The 14,818-nt window shown below is 47.3% G+C and overlaps 1 protein-coding gene across 2 annotated transcripts in view; it reads right to left on the bottom strand.

Moving 5' to 3' along the window:
* IARS (isoleucyl-tRNA synthetase) overlaps positions 1 to 14,818 on the bottom strand; it is a 274,838-nt gene that overhangs the window by 122,680 nt on the left and 137,340 nt on the right. For both annotated transcript variants that reach the window (XM_014524559.2, XM_025215174.1), the window contains 2 exons: positions 12,476 to 12,562; positions 10,028 to 10,111 (listed from right to left, as the gene is read on the bottom strand). In XM_014524559.2, coding sequence (XP_014380045.1) covers positions 10,028 to 10,111; positions 12,476 to 12,562 — 171 coding nt within the window. The remainder of the gene's footprint in view (positions 1 to 10,027; positions 10,112 to 12,475; positions 12,563 to 14,818) is intronic.

The raw sequence follows: 14,818 nt of genomic DNA, 5'->3' as shown, positions 1-14,818 counted from the left end.
GGTCTGGAACGGGCTCCCAAGGGAGGTGGTGCTCTCCCCTACCCTGGGGGTCTTCAAGAGGAGGTTAGATGAGTATCTAGCTGGGGTCATCTAGACCCAGGACTCTTTCCTGCTTATGCAGGGGGTCAGACTCAATGATCTATTGAGGTCCCTTCCGACCCTAACATCTATGAATCTATGAATATACCTATAGGCTGGGGAACTCCCTTCTCAAAAGTACAGTGGCAGAAAGAGATCTTGGAGTCATTATTGATTCTAAAATGAACATGGGCCGCCAATGTGAGGACGCAGTCAGTAAGGCTAACCACACCTTATCACGTATCCACAGATGCATCATGAGCAGGTCCAAGGAGGTGATCCTCCTCCTCTTTGCGACACTGGTCAGGCCACAGTTGGAGTACTGCATCCAGTTCTGGGTGCCGCACTTCAGGAGGGATGTGGACAGCATCGAGAGGGTCCAGAGGAAGGCCACTTGCATGATCAGGGGATAGCAGAGCAGACCCTACGAGGAAAGGCTACAGGACCTGAACCTGTTCAGCCTTCACAAGAGAAGGCTGAGGGGGGATCCAGTGGCCGTCTATGAAAACTTACCAGGGGGGACCAGAGGGAAATGGGCGAGACCCTGTTCCCCCAAGCACCACCCAGAGTAACAAAGAATAACAGCCACAAGTTGATTGAGAGTAGGTTCAGGCTAGACATCAGGAGGCACTACTTCACAGTCAAGGCAGCCAGGATCTGGAAGCAGCTTCTGAGAGAAGTGGTGCTGGCTCCTATCTTAGGGGTCTTTAAAAGCAGGCTTGATAATTACCTAGCTGGGGTCATATGGGCTCAAACTTACCAGGGGTCATGTGAGCCCAACGTTCATTCCTGCCTAGAGCAGGGAGGTGGACTTGAGGTTCTGCTCAGGTCCCTTCCGACCCTACATCTCTGAACCTATGAACCTCTGATTGGCCGAGGGGCCCTGGTGACCCCGTCCCAATCACTGATTGGCTGACAGGGTTGTCCACTGGGCTGTCCCACACCTCGACTTGGCAGATTTCATAGACACTCGGGCTGGAGGGGACCCCGAAGGATCGAGTCCAGCCTCCTGCCCCAGGGGCAGGAAGTCAGCAGGGATCATAGGATCCCAGCAAGATAAGCATCCAAATGTGTCTTCAAGGTGTTCAAAGTAGGTGCTTGAACCACCTCCGGCAGCAGTCTATTCCAAACCTTGGGGGCTCGGACAGTAAGGAAGTTCTTCCTTATGTCCAGCCTGAATCGGTCGTGGTGGAGTTTGTGACCACTCGATCTTGTCATCCTTTGGGGTGCTCTGTTGAACAGACATTCCCTCAGATCCTGGTGAACAGCCACAATAAACTTATAGGTGGCCACCAGATAGCCCAAGCCTGTGCTTTTCCAGGCTGAAAAGTCCCATGGCTCTCAACCTCTTAGCATACGGTCTATTTTCCTGACCTCTGATCATGCGCATGGATGGCTCTCCTCTGCACTCTGTCAAGCTCCTCCACATCCTTTTTGAATTGTGGAGCTCAAAACTGGACACAGGACTCCAGCTGAGGCCTCACCAAGGCTGAGTACAACGGGAGAATGATGTCCTGGGATTTGCTTAAGAAGCATCTATGGATGCAAGCCAGCATTTTGCTTGCCTTACTAGCTGCAGCATCACATTGAAGGCTCATGTTCATCTTGTCATCAATCATGACCCCCAAGTCCCTTTCATCTGCAGTGCTAACCAGCGTAGCATTGCCGAGCCTATAAGCATGCTGCAGGTTTTCCCACCCAAGGTGGAGAACCTTGCATTTTTCAGTGTTAAACACCATCAGGTTCTCATCCCCCCATTTCATGAGCCTGTCAAGATCTGCCTGGATCACCCTCCTGTCCTCAGGTGTGGATGCTTTACCAGAGTTTGGTGCCATCGGCGAATATGGCCAGTCTGCTTCTGACACCAATGTCTACATCATTGATCAAGATGTTAAAAAGTATAGGCCCTAGGACAGACCCTTGAGGGACCCCACTGGTCACCACGCACCACGACGATTGACTTCTGTCAACCACTACCCTCTGGGTCCTACTGCGGAGCCAATTCCCCAGCCAGCGGATCATGGTGAGGCTGAGGCCACAGTTAGCCAGTTTTGTCAAGAGGTGATCATGGGATACCAAATTGAAGGGTTTTTTTAAGTCCAGATATATGACATCAATCTCTTCCCCCTTGTCCAGGTGATAGGTCACCTGGTCGTAAGAAGAAATGAGATTGCTCAAGCTAGACCTACCTGCAACAAACCCGTGCTGGGTATCCCTCAGGATATTGCCGTCAGCTAGTCTGTCAAGGATGGCCTCTTTGATAATCTTTTCCAAGACCTTCCCTGGGATAGAGGTCAAGCTGATGGGCCTGTAGTTTGCCAGATCGACTTTCCTCCCTTTCTTGAAGATAAGCACAACACTGGCTTTCTTCCAGTCTTCAGGCACTTCACCAGAGCACAAGGAGTTCCCAAAGAACTCAGCCAGGGGCTGAGCTACGATGCTAGCCAGCTCCTTGAGTACCCTTGGGTGTTAACCATCAGGGCCAGCTGACTTGAAGGTATCCAGCCTATCAAGGTTTCCCTTCATAAGGTCAGCTTTGATGGAGGGTAAGGAATATCCCTCACCCAGGCATCCCTGACCCACAGTGGGCAGGGGTGTCCCATGGGACTAGTGAAAAACTGATGCAAAGTACCCATTTAGCAAGTTTGCTTTTTAATGGGCATCGGTTGTCAGTTGTCCCATCTGGTTTAGCAGGGGTCCAGTGTTGCTCTTGCTTTTCCTCCAGCTCCCCACATATCTAAAAAGCGACTTTTTATTGTGCTTGATATTTGTAGCTAGCTGGAGTTCCATCACAGCCTTGGCTTTCCCGGTTTGCTCTCTGCAGGTCCGGACCAGAGCAGAGTATTCCTCTTTGGTGGTGGTTCCAGTTCTCCACCCTTTCTAGGTCTTCCTTTTAAGATGTAGGAGGTCCGCTAGTTCCCTGAAGAGCCAAGGGGGCTGCTGTGCCCTTCTGCTGCCTTTCCTTCGAGACGGGATAGACTTTGCTTGCGCATCCAGGATTGCTCCCTTGAGGAACAACCACTTGTCCTGAACTCCCCTCCCCCTTAGGTTGTGGCCCTTCAGGGCCTCCCTGACAAGCCTCCTGAGCTTGTCAAAGTCAGCTTTCCTGAAGTCAAGGACTTCAGTGCTGCTGACTGACTTGCCAGCTTTATGGAGTATGGTGAAGGTGATCAGCTCATGGTCACTGTCACCCAGTTTCCCTTCAATCATTAGGTCACTGATTAGGTCGTCCCCAGTTGCCAGTACCAGGTCAAGCAGTGCTTTACCTCTCGTCGGCCCACAGACTTCCTGCGTCAGATAGAGGTCATCCACGCATGAGAGAAAGGTTTGCGACCGCTCAGATTTGGCTGAGCGCTCCTCCCACAAGATGTTTGGGTAGTTGAAGTCTTCCATGATAACCAGACACTGGGAGTGCACAGCCTCAGCCAATTCCCTGGCAAACTCCTGCTCAAGGTCTTGACCTTGGGTAGGGGGTCTGTAGTAGACTCCCACCATAGTATCCCCAGTGCCATGTTCCCCACAGATTTTAACCCAGAGGGTGCCAAGTGTTCCATCGTGGATGCCTATGTCGACTTGCAGGGCTACGTAGCTTTCCTTGACAGAGAGAGCTACACCTCCGCCCCTTTTGTCTGCTCGATCCCTCCTGTAAAGGGTATAGCAGTCTATACCTGTGGCCCAGTCATGGGTGGAGCCCCACCAGGTCTCCGTTATCCCCACGACATCACAGTTATTTGCGTTTAGCAGGAGGACAAGTTCCTCCTGTTTATTCCCCAAGCTCCTGGCATTTGTGTACAGGCAGGCAAGTGTCCCTTTGGGGGCCCTGACTTTGCCTACAGTTCGTTCCAGGTCTGGGGCAGGGGTGGGTTCCCTTAAGTGCCTTGGCCTGCTGGCTTGCAAGGGTTGCTGAGCGGGCCAGCAGGGGCAGTAGTCCCCCACCCCCATCCCCCGGTGGGCTTAGTTTAAAGCCTGGTAGAGCAGGTCAGCCAGTCTGGCTGAGAGGAGCCTCCTCCGCAGCAGGCCAGGGCCATCAGTGACAAGGGATAGGGCCAGCCATGATCTATGCGACTACTCTTCCCCAGCAGGCTGCACAGCCACAAGGGCCACTGACTTCCACTACGGAGCCAGAATTATATTTTTAGTAAGTTTTTGTTTGTTTGGGTTTTTGTTTTGTTAGTTTTTTGGGGAGGTTGTTTTTTTTTTTTGGGGGGGGGGGGGGGCAGGGAGACAGTTTCCACATCATTTGCAGACATTGCCTGATTTTGTGGACAATGCCCAATTTTGTGATTTCCGCCAAATCTGCAAAATCATGAATTGAGTAGGTCCTTGGGTATACGGCAGCTTTATACCAAATTAACAATATCTAGAGCAAGAGTTCTACTGATAGACTCCAAATCTTTGTGTAGTCTCTGCCATTGTTTTTGTTGTCTTGCCTTCAGAGCACAAAGCTGACAAACCAGGGAGTATAACACAAACATATTACATTTAACTTTGTATTTTCTGTAGAGAGAAACTGAAAGGGAACTAAATGGTGGAGCAAAGGAAGGGTTTAACTTTTCCTGACAGCAACACTACTAGTCAAGGGGGACCAGCAGGCATTGGGAGAGTCCCCATTCCCCTGAGCACTCCTGGGAGTTACAAGAAACAACAGACACAAGCTAGCAGAATGTAGATTCAGGCTAGATATTAGGAGCCACTACTTCACTGTAGGGAGGCTAGGATCTGGACCCAACTTCCAAGAGAAGCGGTGCTGGCTCCTACCTTGGTGGTCTTTAAAAAAAGGCTGGACGAACAGCTGGCCGGGGTCATTTGACCCCAGTACTCTTTCCTGCCACGGCAGGGGGTTGGACTTGATGATCTGCTCAGGTCTCTTCTGACCCTACCAACTATGAAACTTTTTACTTATTACTCATTCTTAAATCAAAGGTCTGAAAACTGATTACATGTGGTGATACTATTTCTGCAGGTATTAGTTTCCATTGTGGTCCCAAGAAAATGGAACCCAAATTCTGAAAATTGGAAACCAGTGTTAGCTAGCTCTTCCTTGCCTCTGAAATTTTCCTTGACTCACTTTCCTTAACTCCTTAACAAAGGGGTGGGCAATTATTTCGGGTGGAGGGTCACTTACCAAGTTTTGACAAGCTGTCAAGTGCCACACTACCCTATGCTCCTTATCCGCGTGGGCACGAATGACATGACTCAGAGCAATCCCAGTCATGTCATGAGAGATTACAGGGCTCTGGGAGCAGGGCTTAGGTGGTTGGGGGCGCAGGTGGTCTTTTCCTTGCTCCTCCTGGTTGTGGGTCATGGGCTGAGGAGGGAGAGACAGGCTGAGGTAGTCAACCAAACACTGTGGTGCTGATATCATTATGAAGGCTTCAGCTTCCACAATCACAGTCCGCTCTTTGGTGAGAGAGACAGTGGCCTGCTGGGAAGAGACGGTCTCCACCTCACTCGGCTGGGGAGGAGGCTCTTCTCAGCCAGACTGGCTGACCTGCTCGACTGGGCTTTAAACTAAGTCCGCCAGAGGTTAGGGGGATTAGCACCACTACAAGCCCACTGGGCAACCCTTGTCTGTGAAATCTATGAAATCCAGCAGGCTAAGGCATTTAAGGGAACCCACCCCTACCCTACCCTGAAACCATCTGTAGGGAAGGCAGGGGCCCCCAGTGGGACACTTGCCCGCCTGTACACCAATGCCAGGAGCTTGGGGAATAAACAGGAGGAACTTGTCCTCCTGTTGAACAAGAATGACTATGACCTTGTAGGGATAACAGAGACCTGGTGGGGCTCCACCTATGACTGGGCCACAGATATAGATGGCTATACCCTGTACAGGCGAGATCGTGCAAATAGAAGGTGTGGGGGTGTAGCTCTCTGTCAAGGACAGCTACATGTCCCTCCAAATTGACACTGGCACCCAGGAAGGACAGCTGGAGTCTCTCTGGATCAAAATACATGGGGAATGTGGCACAGGGGACATCATGGTAGGGATCTACTACAGACCTCCTAACCAGAAACAAGAGCTGGACCAGGAATTCGCCAGGGAAGTGGCTGAGGCTACATGCTCTGGTGACATGGGAGACTTCAATTACCCAGACATCTCATTGGAAGAGCACTCGGCCAAATCCGATCGGTGGCAAAGCTTGCTCACGTACGTGGACGAGCTCTACCTGACTCAAGAAGTTTATGTGCCGACGAGAGGTAAAACGTTGCTGGACCTGGTACTGGTCAAAAGGGATGACATAGCTACTGACCTAAGAACTGATGGAAAGCTGATAGTGACCACGAGCGGATCACCTTTACTATCCATTGCAAAGCTGGCAAGTCAGTCAGCAATACAGAAGTCCTCAAATTCAGGAAAGCTGACTTTGACAAGCTCAGGAGGCTTGTTGTCAAGGCCCCAAGGGACCACAACTTGACAGGAATTGGAGTCCAAGGAGTGGTTGCTTCTCAAGGGAGCGATCCTGACAGCACAAGGGATGGCCATCCCATCTGGGAGGAAGGGTAGCAAAAGGGCTCAGCAGGGAACTTGAGGACTTCCTACACCTCAAAAGAGAGACTTACAAAGAATGGAAGGCTGGAATTACCACCCAGGAGGATTGCTTAGCACTGGTCCATACCTGCAGGGAGCAGATCAGGAAAGCCAAGGCTGCAATCGAGCTCCATCTGGCTTCACATATCAAGGATGACAAAGTCCTTTTTCAGATATGTAGGGAGTTGGAAAAAAAAGCAAGGGTAACATTGAACTCCTGTTGAACCAAAATGGGACAGCTGATAACCGACACCCAGGAAAAGGCCAACCTGCTTAATTGGTACTTCATGTTGATCTTTTATCAGTCCAATGGGACCACCCTGCCTAGCAAGATGAGGGACTGCCAGGGTGAAGGTGTATTTATACCCAGCATCAGTGTTGATCTAATAAAGGATCACTTGAGAGGCTGGACACCTTCAAGTCAGCTGGTCCTGACAGATTATACCCTAAGGTACTCAAGGAGCTGGCAGGTGTCATAGCCCAACCATTGGCAAAAATATTCGACAAGTCATGGCACTCAGGTGAAGTACCTGAAGACTGGAAGAAGGCCAATGTGGTACTCATCTTCAAGAATGGGTGGAAAGTAGATCCTGGGAATTACAGGCCAATCAGCTTGACTTCAATCCCCAGTAAGGTTCTGGAGAAAATTGTCAAGGAGACCCTTCTGGATAAGCTAGCTGAGGGCAACATCCTGAGGGATAGCCAGCACGGGTTTATCATAGGTAGGTCTTGCCTGACCAATCTCATCTCCTTCTATGACCAGGTGACATATCACCTGGACAACGGAGAAGAAATTGACATCATATATCTAAACCTGAAAAAAGCTTTTGATTTGATGTCCCATAACCTCCTCATGGAAAAACTGGCCAACTGTGGCCTTGGCTACACCACAGTCCAATGACTGGGAAATTTGCTCCAAGCTCAGACCCAGAGAATAGTAGTCGATGGACGCAAATCATTATGGCGCTCCATGACCAGTGGTGTCCACCAAGGCTCTGTCCTTGGACCGGTTTTCTTTAACATCTTTATCAACGATGTGGACACTGGTGTCAGAAGCGCACTGGCCAAGTTCACCGATGACCCTAAACTTTGGGGCATAGTGTCCACACCTGAGGACAGGCTAGTGATCCAGGCTGATTTGGATAAGCTTAGTAAGTGGACGGATACAAACCTCATGACGTTCAATACCAATAAATGTAAGGTACTCCACCTCAGGGGAAAAAAACCCGCAACATACTTATAGGCTCAGCAGTGGTACTAGCTAGCACCGCTACTGAAAAGACTTGGGGGTCATGATTGACCACAAGATGAACATGAGCCACCAATGTGATGTCACAGATGATAAAGCAAACAAAACCCTGGCTTGCATCTATAGATGCTTCTCAAGTAAATCTCAGGATGTCATCCTCTTGCTGTACTTGGCCTTGGTGAGGCCACAGCTGGAGTACTGCATCCAATTCTGGGCTCTGAAATTCAAGAAGGATGTCGAGAAGCTTGAGGAGTCCAGAGGAGAGCCACACACATGATCAGAGGGCAAGAGAATAGGCCCTATGAAGACAGGCTGAGAGCCATGGGACTCTTCAGCCTGGAAAAGCACAGGCTCAGGAGGGACCTGGTGGCTGCTTATAAGCACATAAGGAGTGTACATCAGAATCTGGGAAAATGTCTGTTCACCAGAGCGCCACAAGGAAAAGCAAGGACCAATGGTCATAAACTCCTATAAGACTGTTTTAGGCTGGACATAAAAAAAAATGTCTTTATGGTCCGAGCCCCCAAGACCTGGAATAGACTCCCTCCAGAAGTGGCGTAGGCACCTACTCTGGATCATTCAAGAAATGCTTGGATGGTTATCTTGCTGGGATCCTTTGACCTTAGCTGACTTCCTGCCCTTGGGGCAGGGGGCTGGACTTGATGATCTTCACGGTCCCTTCTAGCCCTAAAATCTATGAAATCTGTGATTTTACCTTGGACTAAAAAGAATATTATTTACTCCAAAATTTTTGAAAAATAGAATATAGCTTGTTTTAAGTGGCTTCAAAGTACAGGCTTGTCCTCTAAGTTTCAAGACATGCAAACAGAATGACTTTAATCTTCTCAAAAGAAACAAATATAGATATTAAAGCAATTTTACAGAAAAAAGCATAAAAAGTTTTCAACAGGTAAGCAATTCTAATCGCATATGTATGTACACATACATTCAAAACCATAGTATAAAAACTTCAAAATAGCAGGTCCATTCTCTACAACAGGGCTGTCCAATTTCAGAGATGCAAGGGGCCACATACTGCACAGGTCAGAGGTTCCAAGCTGCAAACCACACAGGCTGTATGCCACAAGGACCATGCTGTGTGCAACTCCTCTCCATCCCCGATTTTTGCTGCCACATGACCTGCTCTGCTTTGCCTTTCCCTCCTCCCACCACTGCTACTACCATGCAGACAGGGAAAGTCTGTCACCTGAGTTCCTCCATAGTGCTGCCACACAGACAGCAAGCTTATCAGGCTTTCCACCAGGCTGTCCTGCTCCAGAGACCCCCAGCCACCACAGCAGCAGCTGGTACAATGAGGGGAGGGCAGGAGGAGTGGCCAGGTAGGAGCACCTGGGCCACATGTTAATCCTTTGAAGGTTTAATGCATCCTATACGCCACCAGTTGGACAACTCTGCTCTACAAAATAAAAAGAATTTAAGATGTTGAACTTCTCAAACCTTCAGCTTGAGGTTATTTCATTGTACCTACCTGAGCTACTTTCCAATTACCTACAGGCATCTGTTATTTTATTTTAATGAAATAACTGAATTCACCCCCACAATTATGATTCTTTATCATATGCAAATATGATGGTATTCAGATTGGCCCTTTTGCTTTCCTTTTCTAAAATAACATAGACCCTCTGTAAAATGGTATGCTGAAGGCAATGAAGATCAAATCCTTTCTCCATAGAAAATGCAGAACATAAGTAGAAAATGCAAGTTCATCACATGTAGCGTATGTGCAACAACTGTATTCTGAAGTAACCACCTCTTAGGATGGGGGCTCTTAATTCAAGTACTTGACCTCTATACTCATATTGCCAACCACAGTACCAATTTGTACCAGCTTAAGCAGACACGCATTTATTAGGAGCCGGACACAAATCATTTACTAACCAAAAGCCATCAGCTTGAAATTAATTGCAAATACTACTCAATTTGTTAAGAGTTTATCGTTGATTCAGAATTCAAGACTCTGTAACCCAAAATCAATCCTCTGAAACATCTTTCTCTAACATTTTTCTTGCCAAAAGAGTATGAAATATCTTGAACAAAATTTCCTACTGAGGTTTATCAAAATCCACGAACCGTCATCTTCCATAAATATCTGGTAAAAATCTGCTTAAGTATTAGGTCTGCAAATTAAAAACAAAACTAGTTCCTACCTTAGTGCATCAGCTCCATAACTATTTACAATGTGCATTGGATCAGGATAGTTCTTCTTTCGTTTGCTCATTTTTTGGCCATCACTGGAAAAAAAATTCAAGAGCAGGGTGTAAATTCCTAGATATGCACAATACAAAAGGTTATAGTCAAGTTTCCCTTGAGATCCAAATACTCTTCCATATATTATACTGACTGAAACTCAACACTGATCATCATATGTTCAAAGTCAGTCTAGCCCGTGTGACACATCTGGCACTTTTATTTCAGCATGTTAAACAAGTCTAAAGTACAGAGAAAACTTGAAAGCAATTGGCTAAGTTACAAACACAGAAGGATTCATCTTGCAAGGAGAAATGAAGATGTCACCATAGAGAAGGAGAAGAAACAAGATATTTACTTTCAATCAGTTACCAGGACGTGGTGTTGGAAGAACACATTCAACATTATAAAAATACAAAACTACAAGTCCAAACGCAAATAAGAAAAAAATTATCTTTTCTTCTGCACTGAAACATATTGTTTCCCTCTCAGCCCCATTCTCTTATTGATTTTAATTAGTTTCATAGCTCATGGGTGGGGTGGGGGGTTGACATTTTTGGAAAACAAGCAGGCTTAACTTCTAGATGGGATATACAAACTTCTCTTTTGGGGAATTAACAAATAAATAACAATATTGCTGCTCTGTTACAAGTGATGGCCAAAAATGATGTATATTACAAGTATAACCAAAAGTCTAAGCCAGCAGTTTCCAAATGGCGGTACACATACCACCAGTGGTACACAGACAACTGGGAGTGGTAAGCAGAAGGCCAGGGGGATGGGCCACCCACACTAGAATCCAGCAGCAGCCTGCTGCACACAGCCAGTGTTGGGGGAAGGGGAGGGGGCAGATCGAGGTCCCCATGGTGAGGGAGAGAGTGGGGCAGGGGCTGAGGTAAATGGAGCCCCAGGGCAGGTGATGGGACGGTCAGAACCTAGGTGGCTCATCCGGGGGAGGGGGGGGTGGTTAGGGGCGGCATTCCCCACCATTGCACGCAGCCCAGGGGAGGCATGTGGGGTACGTGTCCTCTGGATCTGTGCGCGGGGTAGAGGTGGGCGGCCCACTGCAGCCTGGGCTCTGTACCCTGCCGCCACTGCCTCAGAAGCCTGACGCAACGTCATGTGCCTGCTGCACGCTGGCTGCACTATGTCCACTGGCCGCCTAGTGGTGGCAGGCACATAGTGTCAGGCATGGCTCCTGAGGCAACAGCAGCAGGGCGCAGAGCACAACAGCAGCCCACTGCTCCCTAGGGGTTTACTCCCCTTGGGCCGGCTCACCCATCCCAAGGCAAGACCAGCACCATGGCAGCCTGGGGCTTTCCAGGGGTACTGTGGGGCTCCTGTCACTGTGCACACCCCAGGGCAGGCATGGGGGGAACATACCCCCCAGATTCATGCACGTGGCAGAGGAGGGCTACACACTGGGCTCTGCACCTTGCTGCTGCTGCCGCCGCCTCCGGAACTGCGCACAACACCATCTGGCTACCACTGCTGGGCAAGCAGGGGATGCAGCGCAGCCAGCACGACAGGTACACGGCATCACACAAGGCTCCTGAGCCAGCAGCAGCAGGGTACAGAGCCCAGTGCACAGTGGGCAGCCTGTCTCCACCTCACACACAGATCTGGGGGGCACATGCCCCTCATGCCTCCCCTGGGGTATGCACAATGGTGGGGAGCCATGCCTCCCCCAGCACCTCCACACGAGCCACCCGCGGCAGTCCCACAGCCTGTCCCAGCCCCAGCGTCCCATTCACCCCAGCCTCTGCCCCACTTCCTCCCTCACCATGTGGGTCTTGATCTACCCCCAAACCTGTTCCCTCTGCCTCCACCCCCCACAGACTTACCTGCTGAGCACTTTGTTTGTCTGTGCATGTGTCTGCCTGTGCATCTGTCACTCCCAAGCCCCCCCCCCCACCACTGCTGTTCCTCACTCCTGACTCTCAGTACCCCACATCCTGCCAGGGCATGCAAGAATCCCCCCTCCCCAGGCTCGAAACCCCACACACACCCCAACAGCCTCCTACCAGGCATCTAAATACTGTGTTCGGTCAAGCAAGCTCACTCCTCCCACTAAAGACATCCCTAAAATCATCTCTGGACAGGTAAGCTTACACTGGGTTTTTTTCCAATTTACAATTGTTTTACATGGCTACCGTAACTGATAAAACAATGTTTTATGATTCCTAAAGGTTTTGATGTTGTTTTAATACATAGTCTGTTACCTATGTGTATGAAAAATTTGCTGGTGGTACTTAAGACTATCATTTTAAATTGGTGGTATGCAATCTATCAGAGTTTGGGAACCCCTGGTCTAAATAACCAAATTTCTAATTTGTGATCTATAACAACAAATCTGAATTATTAGAATTTGCTTACAATAAATATGAAGAATGTACTAACATACCAACCTGGCAAGAACTAGCCCATTTACAATTACATTCTTGAAAGGAGGCTTTCCAAAAAGAGCTGAGGACAGCACCAGCAAAGTGTAAAACCTGAAATAAGAGAGAATTTAAATTATATTCTAATCATGTTAGCCAAAAAGCAGTATGCCTTCAATCACAACTAAGGGCACTTTTACATGTGTTTTGGGACGCAGCACCAGGTGCTGTAATTAGAGTGCCATATTAATTAAAAGCACCCATGTGTCATATCAGCATTCCCGCGCTGAAAAAAGAAGTGGTGGTGGGGAGTGTTGAACTAAAGCTCATTGAATGTGTTTTATTTCAAAGTGCCCCACCGCCATTTTTTCAGCAGACACACACGTGGATGCTAATACACATGATGCAGAAGGCTACCAGAGCGCATCAATTTCCATGCTCCAGCAGCCTTGATTCATCGAGTCTGCTCTGGCATGCTAGACTTCCAGCACATCAGAGCAGGCTCCCCACATGTGTATAGGAGCCCAAAGATTTCAATAGTTAGATTTATTCACTCAGTTTGTAAATGAAAAAACTGGGGCTAAGTGGAAAAAATATTATGTGTACAGTCTTATGATACAGGTGCATGTCCTTACCATACAGTATACAGTATTATTTTCCCCAAGTGTTACACAGGTAGTAGAATTTGAATGAATGACAATGGAACATTTTGGACAGAATCAACAAAGGTGGCCAGAAGAAAAGAAAGAAAACAAAGAAAATATTCCATTTGAAATGTACAATAAATTATAAACAAGACCATATTAATGGTCTTACAGGAACGTCATATCTTTAAATTATCTACAAGCCACATACTGCAGATCTCTCAGATTAAACAGAATGTACCACAATGCATGACTCAGAATACATTAAATCCAGAAATGAATGGTGGGCAAGACTGTTTTTATTTCATGGAATACTAAAATTTAAGTTACAGTTACATTTGCATACTCCAAGCTGGGAGGTGATGGGGCATAGGGACTGCTACAGGGAAACCTAAGTTAGTAAGTACAAACAACTTCAGCCAGTTCAAAAATAAGTTTATATTGGCTGTCTCTGAAGCAACCCTCATCCTGCTCTTTCTATGAAAGGTTGACAGCAGTAATGTAGGATATCAGAAGAATTGGGAAGCAGTGAAATACAGATGTATTCCTTCTTCTGGTGCATTACTGTAACATGTATTAGGCAGACAAGGTTCCTTGGGTGAATTTGATATCTTTTATTAGACCAACCCAAATGGTTGGAGAATAGTTATTAAGCAAGCTTTCGGGTTCAAAAACCCTTCGTCAGGCTAAGGAAGCTTCAGCAGTTGGTGTGTGCTCTTCCTGGATGTACACCATATTTATGACCTGGGTAGCATCAAGATATAACCTGCTCTCAAGGGCAGTGTTTTGCTAAACATTTCTGGGTTTCAGGATGAGTGAAATAGGGAGCCTATGAAACCTATCAGTGACTTTTAATTGTTTATGGTCCTTTCTGGAGTTATACAAGATGAAGCAATTTATAAGCATCTGAATTATTCTTTTTTCCCCTCTTCCCCATATGACGAGTCTTGTCAACTTCATGTTTTGAGAACTCCTGGCTGATGACAAAATTTGTAGCAAAAGATTGTTATCTTTTGTAAGATTGCTTTCATGCATGAAATGTGAAAAAAGTTTGGGCTTCTTTCCTGGTAGTTTAGATGCCTCTGTTTCTATGGTGCAAATGTAAATGTACTTGTATTGATTATATTAAATGATAGTATCCTAGTCAGTGTCGCTTTGAGCACTTTTAACACTTGACTGTGTCTCTGTTTAGTCATTTGTTGCTTAGCAGAGACAATTCCTGACTGCCAAAATATCCTGCTTAAGTAAACTTTCCTAGAGCTGGAGAGTCTCTGACAAGAGTCTGTTCCTGAATGTTTACTATATAATATGTTACTTTATTGAACACGCTAGTGAATTTTTAAATATAAACTGAACCTCTTGCTTCGTATCCTGTTTTCCAATTATGCAGTAACATAGCACATTAAGAAAAATTGTGTCGTTGGAGTAAGTGCTGTCCAGAGGCATTAGATGCCTAGTCTCTTTTCACAACTTTGAACCCTGGGGTCAAAGTTTATTTTAAGTTTCTGATGTAAAGACAGTAGGGCTAGGGACAGAAATTTCACATAAACCAGTAAAAGTGATCGGAACCTGATTCAAATCTGTAACACAACAGAAGTTCAGTGCACGTAAGCTGCTCTCACAGTGGCTGAAACTGGTTTAAAATAAACCAGGATGGTTTCATAGTTTCTAGGGTCGGAAGGGACCTGGGCAGATCATCTAGTCCGACCCCCTGCCATGGCAGGGA

This window comes from Alligator sinensis, unplaced genomic scaffold, assembly GCF_000455745.1.
Source record: "Alligator sinensis unplaced genomic scaffold, ASM45574v1 scaffold263_1, whole genome shotgun sequence".
Taxonomy (NCBI): domain Eukaryota; kingdom Metazoa; phylum Chordata; order Crocodylia; family Alligatoridae; genus Alligator; species Alligator sinensis.
This window is presented reverse-complemented; position numbering and strand designations above follow the sequence as displayed.